This window comes from Microplitis demolitor, chromosome 6 (assembly GCF_026212275.2).
Source record: "Microplitis demolitor isolate Queensland-Clemson2020A chromosome 6, iyMicDemo2.1a, whole genome shotgun sequence".
Classification (NCBI taxonomy): Eukaryota; Metazoa; Arthropoda; class Insecta; order Hymenoptera; family Braconidae; genus Microplitis; species Microplitis demolitor.
In genome coordinates, this window is record NC_068550.1 from 7904257 (window position 1) to 7918291 (window position 14035).

General features: G+C 29.0%; 1 protein-coding gene across 1 annotated transcript in view; it reads right to left on the reverse strand.

Moving 5' to 3' along the window:
- LOC103580569 (uncharacterized) overlaps positions 1-14035 on the reverse strand; it is a 221879-nt gene that overhangs the window by 31061 nt on the left and 176783 nt on the right. The window contains exon 10 of the mRNA XM_008562374.2: positions 11538-11810. Coding sequence (XP_008560596.2) covers positions 11538-11810 — 273 coding nt within the window. The remainder of the gene's footprint in view (positions 1-11537; positions 11811-14035) is intronic.

Genomic DNA, 14035 nt, shown 5'->3' on the forward strand with positions numbered 1-14035 from the left:
CCTAAAAAAATTGTTTTGTATTCAGTTAATGTAGAAAACATTATTTTATTGTCAGTTTAAATTCTATCTTTTACGAGTGAGTTTTTAGTGAGAGTTTTAATTCTCTGGTGCAATAGCGAGAACAAGACGAGGAAAGATCTGACCACAACATGCCATCAAACGAGTAAACTATTTTTCAATTACCTCTTGTATCAACGATCTAGTTGTGCTATTTGGGCAATATAAATTTTTGTTGAATGCTGTGCAAGTTCTGCTTAATTCGCAAAATTGAAATTTTCCTAAATTGGAAATACGAAATTCTAGATTCCGATCTATATTATAGCATTATTTGTTCCAAAATATTGATAAAAAAAATTTTAATAAATTTATTAGGATTGATTTTATAGATTTTTAGTTATAAAGTAAATGTTTACTATTTTAATATAGCTGAAGTTTGGAAAATTATATTTCATTTTTTGACGACGATATTTTACAGAATTAGAAGGGTCGGAAGTTGAATTTTTTCGAAAAATAAATAAGAAAATTTATTATAAGATAAACATCTTCAATTTCCAATATTTTTCTGCACTTTGAAGGCCTGATCGTGATAATAAAATTCATCAGGTTATTCTTCGGCTAATTTCCTACGAAATTTCGAGTTCATATGCGAATAAGAATTCCGACAAATTTATTCAAAAATAGATACTATTTTTTAAAAATTTATAATTTTTTTTTTCTGAATAAATATTAAATATAAAATCATATGTTTGGCAGTAAAAAAAGAATTGGGCTACGGTTGACCCTGCGGACGAGCCTCAAAACTTTTCGCTTAAATGCATTTGTTATTTTCAATTTCTATGCCCAAAAAAAGTTATGCATTGAATTGAACTACGAAAATTAACAAAATTTCAAATAGTTAAAAAACATTTAAAAAACACTTTTAACTTTCATGCACAATTATTCTTAAGAAAACGCATAGGTTTGGGCAGAATTAAATGTAAATAATCCTGATAAAGAGTGAAGTTTTGAATTAAATCATAACCTCGAAATATGAAATTTCCAAAAAAAATTCAGAGAATAGTGATTTCTTTGATGATTGGCTGACGCTAGATTTTAAACTAACAAACCGATTGCAGTTAATTAAGTAACGATCAAGAGAGATTGTAAAGATGAGGATCTCGTATAATTTTTGAAACATTTAGTACATCAGATTATGAGATATCTAGGGAAAATCGTTATTGCTCTCGACGAATAAACTGAATTTAATGTTCGATACAGCTATTAACGGGATTTATCAAGTTTCTGAGCTGATATGATTTAGAAATTGATCGATTTTCATCATTTTTTCTTAAATTGATTCTATTTTTAAATCTGCATTTAAAAGTAAAATCTGCATTTTTACCGAATTGTAATAGAATTATTAAGATATGACATCGGAAAACAAAATTTTGGAATGGTCGTAATATTTAGGGCGAACAACTCATCCCATATTTTTTCTAGAAGCTGTAGATAAACATTTATCAATTCATTTATAAAAAAAGATTTGATTTTCAAAGAGTATAGACTCATTTTGCCCTACTTTCCCTTATCTTTTTTGCATTAGTTACGATTTTCCATTAAAATGTTTGACTATTAGTATAACCTAGAAAATTATGAAAATCGTTAATTTATTATGAATATCTAAAATAAAATAAATATCCCTGACCCATTTAAATTATCCATAAAATTACCATGTTAACGGTTTTGGTGACCTAGAGAATTAGCATTGGGAAGTAAGTTCCCTTTAAAAAAAGGTTAAAAAATTTAAAACGTACGTGGAAGTAGGAAGAGGAAACGCGTTAACTTGAATGGGAGTAACAAAAAAGCAAGAATTTAAAATAAAAATAATGTAAGCAGATGGTTGTGTCATGTGTAATGTAACGTCTATTGGACAATAAGATCCTCGAATTGGTGCGAATGTAATCGTGCTTGTCGGAAATTCCTTAAAGCTTGTTGTACTCTCATTGGACGAATCCTTGATATCCCGGTTCGCTGGGGGTCTTGCCAAGGGGGTAATTTATTTATTCAATTCTGAATCGGTGGTTTTACAGGTTTACTGTGAGAAGATTCGTTGAGTTGCACTTAGCGGCGTAAAAGAATCATTGAAAACCGGTTGTTAGAACCCCTGCGAAGGGTGAACTCTTCATATATTCATCTCTATGTCACCCTAATTTTTCAAGCGAAGATGTGTGAGGAAATAAACGTGAAAAATTTCAAATCTTCTCTGTTGAACTATTGTCATTATTATTATTGTGGATTCTATAATTATATAATTACTATTGATTTTTATAGAGGGCTAGGTAAAATGAACCATCCAACAGATATTGTTTAATCGAAACTGTTTCGTGTTCATCATTTAAAATTTTCAATTATATTTTTCTACAATTTTGAGTAAAAAAAAATTCTCGTTAAAAATTTTTAAATAATTAAAATTAATTTAAATAATTTTTTTCTTTTCTTGAAAATTTTTCGAAAAATAAGTTCATTTTCAAATCTTTTTAACTTAAAATAATTATAAACTTTTTTTTACTACTCGAGGGTGGTCCATTTTTCCCACCCAGCAACATTTTTTTTTTTCATGACTGGAAATTTAGTTTATTTATTTCAAGAATAAGTAAAAAAATTGAATTCAGCGTATTCGAGTGCACGGAAATCTATTATTTTTTTAGTGGTCCCACTTTGTCTGCCCTTATTTTATAAATATATTTAAGATTTATGATAATTAGTATTGTAAAGTTAGAATATGTAATCGGTGACATTCAGCAGTGAAACGGAAATAACGAGATTGTGAGTAGTATTCTGTTGGTGTTACCGAGAACGGAAATGGCCCGTCGTATTACCTTTCGTACGGTAATAGCCCAGTAGGCAACAGATGTGAACGCTTGTAGTTTTGCGATGAAACTATCGGGTCATATACGATGTTGTTGTAGTTTGAGAAATAGTACGAGTTGTGAGGGTCTATACAACATTGAGTATACTTAGTAACTGACGATAACGTAAATTTACTAAGGATAAAAATACTGTTTACTTGTGCATTATAGCTTTAAAGAGCTGGATAAATAGTGTACCCGTTACCAAAAGTCATTGCACAATAAGTAACAAACTATTATAAATTTTTATATCAGTGCTATTGATCGCGACATTTCGCGGCTGGTTTTATGCTCAACGGTAGAAATTTTATTGTACTAAAATTATTTTATTTTCATTTTCTAATAGTTCAAGTACTCAAGCTTTTATTTTTTTTCAGTCTTATCAAATATTTTGGCAAAATTTTTTAATATTTTTGGTTTAATTATTAATCGTTTTTTTTTTATTCTTCATTAAAAAAAAGTTAATTGATAATTTTTTAAGTTAAAGTTAAATTATTTAATTTTATTATTAAAGACAGTTATTGGGCTATTTTAAACTACAGATTTTAGGACCGGGCAATGTATGAGTTTTTGAGCTGATAACAAGAACAGTGTAAAAGATAACATTCACACCGTGTTAAAAGTACACAGCTTGATGTTTCACACCGAAAAAATTTCACACTGAAGACACTGTGCAAAATCCACGGGGATCATTTTTACACTAAAAATTTTTTACAACGTATACTTTTTTGTTAAATTAACAATATCTATTAATCAATTAAACTGCAATCAATGGTCTTATTTAACTATCATTTACTGGTTCAGAAAACTATTTTTCGCTTTTGGTGTAATGATTAGAAAAATATCAAAGTTAATCAAATTTTTTATTGACCGAGTACTTAATAATCAATTTGAAATTTTAATTTAAAAAGTTTTAAGTTTGTTTTAAAAATATTATTTGCAAAATTTATAGATTGTGTGTTTAAAACTTAATTTTCGAGTAAATTATTAAAATTATGAAAAAATTACATAGAAACTTATGGATAGAGAATTGAATATCCTACAAATTTTTACTCTTAAATTTATAATCGTAACTTCAGTAATTGTCAATAAATTGATTGAAAAATTATCAAATATTCGAATTGAGATATTTTGAAATCACAGAAAAAATTTTACAAGTCAACTAAATAATTTTGATTCTATATATACTTTATTAATTACAAATGAAAATAATTTTTAAATAGAACGAAACCAAAAAAAAAAACTTTTTATTTTTATCTCTTAAATTTACCGTTAAAGATAATAAAGTTAAAACTAATAGCAAAAGTCGCTGGACAATAAATAAGCAATCCCAACATATTTTTCTACCTTCGTGTAAGTACCCAGTATCTATTGTACTGCGTAGAGCTTTAAGGTAATAATTAATTCAAGTTAAAACGATATAACGTTAGTAGTATTAAAAATTTAAGAGGAAAACCCCATTGGCATGGCTTATTTATTATCTTAGCCAACTACTTTGGTCTATTGGACAACTAAAAATAAAGAATTGAATAAATAAATAAATAAATAAATAAATAAAGAACCAAGAAAGTTTCTTGACAAAGTTATACTCCCGAGATTCTGGCCCAAAGATAACGAGCAAGCCATACATATTAATGGGGTCCATCGATCGTTGTTCTATACCTATACAGTCTTATCCGTTTTATTTTACAAGATATATAAGGGAAGGGCGAGAGGAAAGAGACCGGCTGGACTAAATGGACTACCTCAAAATTTGGTAAAAACATTTTGTTTCCAAAATTATTTTTAACTGTTCTTTACGATCATTATCATCATCATCATCATTTTTGTACAATTTCGAGTATCCCAAAATTTTTTTTCTAATTTTTTCAGTGGATTTATATTTGAATTTTATAATATTTATTTTTTCTTCAGTAATTTGATTTTTTCGGCATTTTTACACGCAGGAAAATTTTCAGTAAAAATTATCCAAAAGTATAATACTTTAAGAACATGTGGTAAATATCTAAATTTTTCCCATGCACATTGTAAAATATACTACCCGACAGCATGTAAATGAAGTGCAATTTCTACTAACAACATAGTAAAAATTTAGTTACTGGCTAGATGTCCTTAAAGTACCAAAATTTATGGGTAATTTTTACTCAAGAATTTTCTGCGGATATTTATTAATAGAATTGCAATTCTTTTTTTTTACTAAGACAAGATACAATCAATTTTAGTATAGTCAATGTAATAGTCAATAAATTTTTTCCTATGGCAACTGGAAATTTAATTACTGCAAATGTCAAAAACAAAGAGTTTCACCGCATTGAAATGCATAAAAATCCATTAATTCCTTAGCGGTCCCGTTTTGCTCGCCGTTCTCTTACTTTTTTTAATTTTTTTATTCAAACTTGGCAACTGCGTTCTAATGCACAAGGTGTAAAGAAATTTATCGGGTGATTAATTGTAAAATTAATAAACTAGACGATTATCTATAGTGGCAGGTAAAGTTATCAGCGATAGAAAGAGAGAACGTAGAGTATATATACATATATATTTTAGTTGCCAGACTCGTCGTATTACATAGCCGTTCTCATACATATTAATGAGAAATCGATCGATTTTACCTCGGCGCTCAAGTCGTTTGCTTGGTTCTTACTCTACTCTGTTTAGGCATCGCATCGCCGGCATATCGGCACATAAGCTCTTCGTGTGGGCCTCCGGTGGTTATTATGTCATTAGCTTAATGAAGTTACAGGATGAACGAGCACACACAAGACCGAATATACACTGGGTTCAACCCCACTATTTCACAATTACATTCACCATACACTTTGTGATACTTGAGGAATAATAAGTCTCTTGGCATTGTTGTGTTGTTGTTCTTGCATTACACTACCTTATAATCGAAAATTTACCATTAGCATTAGAGTTATCGTTAATGGAAATTTAAAACTAAGTTGATAAAAAAACACGTGGATTGAATTGGGGGTGCGTTTTACAATTTTTTGGGATTCATCAATTACTTACTGAAAATAATGACATCAAACAGTCAGAATAGAAGGTAGATTTCTCTAAAGAAGTTTTGAAAATTTTGAACCTTCATAAAAGTGGTAAAATTTATTATAAAATAAAAATCAAAACTAAGTATAGAGTCGCTATAAAAATATCGACGTATTTTTCTCAGGCACCCCATAAAAAGCTTTTTTTTTAGTGGAAAAATACATGGAGAATTTGGTTTTTTCTTTTCAAGTAAAACGAACACGTGCTTTAGGACGATCAAAGTTCATTTTTCGATAGGGTAGGGCGGGGCTAGTTGATCACTTTTTACTTTGAGCTTCCATTATTTTAAGACTGTGTATCGGATTTAATCGAGTGACATGTCGTTAGGTTCATAATTTAGTCTTCTTCAAATGGTCTAGCAACCCAAAAACGATCCAATTGCAAATTTCCAAGTTATTCCCGGAAATACGCGGGTGCTCCAAATTGCTCAACGTGCCCCACTAATGAGGCTAGTTGAGCAAGGGTATGAGGCTAGTTGTGCAACGGATGAAATACACGGAGTGACTTACAGAATGGTATATGAAGGCCAAATAAAGTTGTTGTTCACAAGCAATTATTTATTTATTATAATTCTTCATACTTAAAATTATAATAATAATAATAATTATAATAATAATAATAATAATAATAATAATAATAATAATAATAATAATAATAATAATAATAATAATAATAATAATAATAATAATAATAAATATAAATATAACAATATTAATTATAATTATGTTATCTACTTATTATATTATTAGAATAACTCTGGTAAAATCAAACAAAATTAACACTTCCTAATCTTTGGATCATTATTATACTTTTTGCATTTAAAATGATATATTTAAGAATAATTATTAAGTAAATAAATATTAAATTAAACTAGTGACAAATTATGAGACCAGAAATATTGCTAGATGATTAAAAATCTCAAATTATTAATCATTTTAGTCACTATCACAATTGATACAAACATAGGTCAGACCAACGTTCGGCACACATTTAATGTGCGACCATTGTTGACAAATCTGGCACTGAATGTACGCATCCTGAAATGTGATAATAATAATTATTATTATAACATCAAAACGAATTATTGTAATTGTAACACACTATGTTAAATCATCACATGTACAAATAAATTGAAAATTATTAATTAAGTAAAGAAAAATTTAACTTGTCTATAATAAAAATCTAGTGGGGCTAGTTGAGCAAGCAGTCAGCGCGCCTTGCTCAACTAGCCCCAATTGGAGCAACAAACTAAAAGTTAGGTTATGATAGAATGATAAGAATTAAAAACAAATAATCATATATAATTGAAAGAGCAATAACTACATTATGCTTGGATACTTACGTGATCACGAAAAAATTTTTTTCAGCAAGTGTAGGAGAAAAAGTCTAAACATCCGTTTTTTTTTTTTTGACACAAAAAAAAAACAAAGCGTTCTGTCAGCTAGTCTGCGCACTAGACAGCCGTTATCTGTCGCGTGCTGTGTTCTCCTCCCGTAACCCCTTCTTTTCACCATTTACACTTTTGTTGTAAGTTGTTTAGTTTTCGAGATATTTCGATTGCACAACTTGCCCCTATGATCAACTAGCCCCGCCCTACCCTACAATCGCGTTTTTTTTAAATATCTCATGAAGTATGCAGATTAAAGGAAAAAATCATGGAGAAAATTTTGGAGAAAATTAAATCCTTGACAAAAAAATTCATGTTCATTTTTTTTATAAAATGTGTATTTATGAAGATGTTAAAAAAGCTTTCTTTAGATCTTATGAATTGAGTGTTTTAAGGACTACAAATGTTGAAAATAACATTTTTCCAAATATATAGAAACTATAACAAGCATTGATGATTGATATGTTACGAGTTACGAAGTTGTTTATAATTGTGAAAAAACTTTATTGTTAACCATCGTAATCCTTAAAATGCTCAATTGATAAGATCTTAAAAAGTTTTTTTTTTTTAAATATCTTCATAAATACGGAATTAATAAAAAAAATGAATACTACTTTTTTTGTCAAGTTTTTAATTTCCTACAAAAGTGTTCTTATGTATTTTTCCTTTAATCTGCTTATTTCATGAGATATTTGAAAAAACCGCGATTGTATCGAAAAATGAACTTTGATCATCCTGAGGCACGTATTTTTTTGACTTAAAAAGAAAAAACCAAATTATCCATGTATTTGTTCACTAAAAAGAGGCTTTTTATGAGGGGCCTGAGAAAATTTAATTTTTAACGACGACCCTAATTCACATGCTTATGAACCTCATACAAAACAAAAGACCCATTTGTCAACGAAGTTATAAATAGTAGTATTTATATCATATTTCATAGGTGACAACATACATAAAGCAGGATTTCATTATGACGTATCATCCAAAAGTTATTGGAAGTTACAACCGCAGAAATTTTTTTCAGTATTTTTGCAACCTACTAGACTAATTATGATAGATTATGACAAAATTCTTTGAAAAATGCACATGAGGACAAATGTAAAAGACAGATTTTCATGAAACTTACCTAATAAAAAAAAAATAGAGCTGTCAAAGCAATGGGGTTACGGTAAAAACCTATCCTTGAGTTTTAAAAATCGTAGATCGAATTACGGATAAAAAATTATTAAATGAGAGAAAAGTTTAATGAGAAAATTTTCCACGGACTTTTTTTATGGGAAAACTATCATGAAATGTATCTAGGATCAGCAAATTACAGATTTTTATTTAAGATAGTAGAGAAAAGAGGAGCAACATGAGCTTTTACATTTTTTTTAATTCTACAAAGAGGCAACATGGACATTGAGGGCAATGTGGGCTATAATTTATTCAATGACTTAAAATTAGATAAAAAAAATTGAGCTAAAAATTTTTTTCCGGTGACTATTCCCCCCCACATACACACTTAGAATTTTTATCGATTTTTACTTGAGTTATATTCACACCGAGTACTTATTTGGGAACTAAAAAAAAGCATAACTAGGGAAAAATCTCAGTATTGACATTTTTCTCTGAGCCCATTTTGCCCCCTTCCCTTTAACCAATAACTACACTTTTCTTTAGTGTTCCTATCTTTAGACAAAATTTTCTTTTGTTACGAGAACATTCCTATACCTAATTGTTGCTACTGAATTATGGTTATTGCCCCTTAAAAAAATTAATTTCTACCAACAAAGTCTGGGTCCTCTGAATCAAAGATTTGTAGCTCGAAAATAGTTGAAAGCAAGTAAAAGAAAAAAAAATATGAATCAAATTGGTTTCTCTCTTGACTGAGTTTTCAAATTCAAAAGAATTTCTCGGTCCAATTCCTTCGATAGATATTCGCCTTTTTTTTTTCTTACCAAACTCAAAAGATTTTCTCAATTTCCATCGAGTTTTCATCCTTTCAATGGCCCATTTTAACCGAGTAATAAATTAATAATAAAAAAAAAAATTACACGGATTTAAAAAATAGTATTAGAAAAATGAGTGGTAATTAAGGATTTCTCATAGTCTGGGTCTAATTAATCCGATCGAATTTAACGGGATATGCAACTGACAGAAAAGTTTCAAGGGCTGTAATTATATCATTTTTTTGCATAACTCACTAATGCCCTTAGTGAAACGATGACGGAGTAGTAATATAAAAGAATATAAAAAGATGAAAGAAAATAAAATAAAGTACGAAAAAGTATAAAAGAATATAAGGCTATTAATTCAACTAATAAGACCGAGTAGGAGTGCAGACAGAGAATGAAATCGCGAGTTCAGCATCCAAGGAAAACTAATCAAGCCTGATGAAAGCTTGGACATGAAAGGTTGAGCAAGTCGTTTCAAGCTTAAAGGCCTTTCACTATATCCCTTTTCTTTCTTCTTCTTCTCTTCCTCTTTAGCTTCCACTTTCTTTAAAGGTATATGTCTCTGATTGCAATTTCTTATTTTTACACTGACGAATCTAGACTAGTTGGACTGGTCTATTTACTTTACTATTAAATTATTTTAAAAGATTAAACCTCTCACTAATTTATGAGATCATCTACTCTATAAAAATAAAATAATTATCACTGAGTCACACAGTATTTTTTACTAGCAATAAATATTATACTAGAAATTTATCAGTATTTTAAGTTGTAAAGTGACTTTCACTGTTTGTTTCGGTGTAATGGTATCTACGAAATCAGTAAAATTCACTGACAGCCCTAGTGAAATAAAATTACTGATCGACTCAGTGAAATTAACTGCTGGTGTCAGTGAAATCGGGCAGAGATTTTTTTTTGTTTTTCGGTGGGTTGCAAAGACAGAACCTCAAAGCCGTTGAGAAACTACTCTATCCACTGTGATATCGAACCATGAGTATAATCCATGTAATTTAGTTATATAACAGAGTTATAATTATTTTAGTTGATTAGTTAACATTTAGTTGATAAAAAAGCTATGGTAATAAACGGTAATATTTTTAAATAATTTGTGAAAACAAATTAATAATCAAGAAATACTTAAGTTAATAATGAATTATTAATAAATATTTTAATTATAAATTATGAGAGCGCACAGTTAGTTTATTTTTATTGAGATAAAAATTTAAATAATTTCCACTTATTCAAAGTTAGAAAAATAAGTTACTGAGTGTATCAGTTAAATTTTTACTGATTTAGTGTAAAATTGTTTAATCAGTGCAAGTTAATAGTCTTTTAGATAACTAGTATGATACGCGACGCCACTAGTTGTCAACGATATTTTATACAATGATGCTCAAAATTAAAACGCCGTGAAATTCCTAAAGTCGAGGTCATGCAGTCGCGATAATTCTGATAATTTATTTTTATGAAAATCAATCTGAAGTTTATATTCTTCAATTTATTCATTCAATTATAAAAAAAAAATAATGAGCTGCTTATTTAATTAATCATCAACAATTGAATTAAATATTTCTTCATTTAATCGAAATTAAAATCATATCTATAATTTATTGTTTTATTAATTAGCAAACATGAACACTAACTTAATAAAAAGTCTTATACATATTTTATGTCATTTAAAAAAAAAGGTTCTAAACTTAAGGTGACGCATGATGATGATCTACTCTACAGTCGTTTGCTGTTAAATTTAAATTCCATGTGCAATTAAGAGAATTTTCTTTGCTAGTGGTTTAACTTTGAGTAAAAATGAATTCACTCTGGTAACATATCTTGAACATTTCGATAACTTGGATCATAGAGTAGGGATATATCACGCCCATTTTTTTCAAATTTTGAGGTAGAAGGAATGCATTAGTGCTTTAAGAAAATTCAAACACTGCATCCGACCAATTAGAAATGATCAGCGTTTAATGAAAAAGTTTGTGAGGCCGATGTTAGACATTTAACGTCATGTATTTTGACCATATATTTAATGAAATGATGAATTTTCACTTAGTAATACTATTTAATCAATGCAACTTAATGTCACTAATTAAATTGCTAAAATTTAACAAGTTAATTTTTAAAACTATCAGTTTTTAGTGACAAAATAAGTAACTGCCTCATTTAGTAAAAGCTTCTAAAATTTATTTTCAGAGAGTAGAGAGTTTGAATTTGTCAGAAAAGTTTATATTTGTCAATACAAAGCATCTAAAATAAGTAATAACTTAAACTTACCTGGGTTTGACTCCAGACTTTTGGTTTAGGACTAGAACTTGTACTATTGCTACCAACGGTTCCACTGACTACTGAACCGCTAATACCATTTGATGTTACAGACTTTGCTGTTGGTTTTCCGGTTTTCGAAGTTTGCGTTACAACCGCTGATGGTGAACTACTCATCGGCTGTTGTGAATTTGACGGTTGCTGTTGCTGTTGAGTTTGCTGCATTATTTGCTGAATCAGTTCGATCTGTTGCTTCGTTAACCCGTCATTGCTCGACGATGAGTTCTGTAATAAACAATTAAACCAAACTTTACGTTAATCAAAAGTTACAGCTAATCCATAGCTTCAGTACAAAAAAAAATAATTATTTCCGTGATTTCCATCGGTACGCTATCAGTTCGAAACATATTATAAAATAGCTGTACTACTACTATGAAGAAAGAGAACTTTTAATCAATTGGAGTGAAAGAGAAAGAGTTAGTTGTTAAAATGAATTTTACTACAGCTTTAAATTAGATTTGTTAATTATCGATGTCGGAAAATGGTGGCAGTTTCAGTAGCAGTACCAGTGATGGTAGTGGTCGTGGTGGGTTTGGTCGACTAGGTTCATACCTTATTAAACCTTCATTTTGTAATTCTACAACTAGAATTTCTGTTGAAAACAACGTTCAGTGGATTCCATTAATTAATTATATTCAAACCGCTAAAGTTACAATGAATGCTACTGAATATTGCCCGTTAATTCTCTCATTACCTTCCTTTCCAATTATAATTTTATTTTTTATTTTATTTTTAAATTCAACGGCTATTATCCGTTAATTTAAATTCAAAATTAATAAACTGAAAAATTATATATTGAAAATCAAATAGCGGAAGGATGAAAAAAATGGGTGGGCAAAATTTTTTTTTCGAATTTTTTCAGAAATTTTTTAATGAATTCAATGTATATTGTAAAACATTTGAGGAGTGAACGTGGATTACATCCAGAGTGAATGAGAAGCGGATGACTTTATATTTATTTAATCCCTTCAGAGTACAATTCTCTCCGATGGGAGGCTTATTTTAATACTGAAACTCCAAATCGGAGTTAATGTGGGTTGAAATAAAATCCAGTTCGTTCCATTGGAACAACAATCTCCGGAACTCCTATTTTCTTAAACTCTAAAACTCCGAGTGAATTTGGATTTAAATAGAATCCGTAATTACTCTAAATTCACTCCTAATTTTTTACAGTATGTTGTTGGCCACAAAAATACATACGGTGTCTCCTTCGCTATATTTAAATTTGGTATAATTTATTTACCTTAAATGATTTTGTTTTTTATGAATCTTTATTTACTAACAGTACTGCAAATCTCTTATTTTACTTCGAATAGATAAAAAAAATTTTATTACAATCAATTTTTTAAAATAAAATTTGTTTACTTTTTTTTTGGGGGTGATCTGCTGTAGTCGCCGGGGAAAAATTTTTTTTCTGTGACAATTTGAAATTTAATTCAATTATATAGGGGAAAGAAGATGGGGGGGGGGAACCCCAACATTTTATAAAAAAAAAGAATTTTATTTTTTAAATGTTTTTTTAAACATTCCAAAATCACTTTTGTAAATATAATTGAGCATTATTTTGAATATTTTTTCTTAAGCTTTTTCAAAAATCGAGTGTCCGTCAATAAATGTTAATGACTTTTGTTTTATCATAAATACTAATAAAAGTTTATTTTTCTTCCTTTGCATCCAATAATTGTGTAACATTTAATTTTTTTTCATATAAATTACCTAAAAAAAAAATTTAATTTATTCAAATTTATTTAATATGCAGAAATTTTTTTTTTCACCTTTTTATGGAGTACCCTATTTTGTCCGCGAAAGTGAAAATTTTTTTGTTTTAACGGCAACTGAAATTTTTTTTTATTTTCTTTGAATATCATTAAAAACAAAAAGATTTAGTGTATTTGAGTCCTTGAAAACAGTATTTTCTTAAGTACCCCATCTTGCCCCCCCCATCCCCTGTATAATACTTTTAATAGATATCAAAAAAACAAGATCCAGCATATTTAAATGCATAAAAATCTATCATTTCCTTGGCGGTCCCATTTTTCCCGCCCTTCCCCGGTATGATTTTTATTTCCATAATAATATTATATTGACGGGTATTATATACAAAATTAAGTTATTTAATCCCTTTTATATTTACTAATTTTCATTTATAAATTAATTAAAATACCCGATACAAGGTCGAGAGGCTCTTATGAACTAGAATTAAATTAATTAAGTTATTTTGTAGGGAGAAGAATTTAAAAAATAAGAATAAAGGGTAAGAAAAAATAAGAGTTTAATAGATGAAGGTAGATATAGATGGTGAACTTTTTACTTTTACTACCTAGTCAGTGAGTCTTGATGGTGTTGGTCGGGCATAGTTATAAGAAGGAGCGCTCTCATACTTTTAATTCGCTTAGGCGCGACTCTAGCAGCTCTTAGGGCGGGCATCCAACGTGACGACGCGGAGCAGC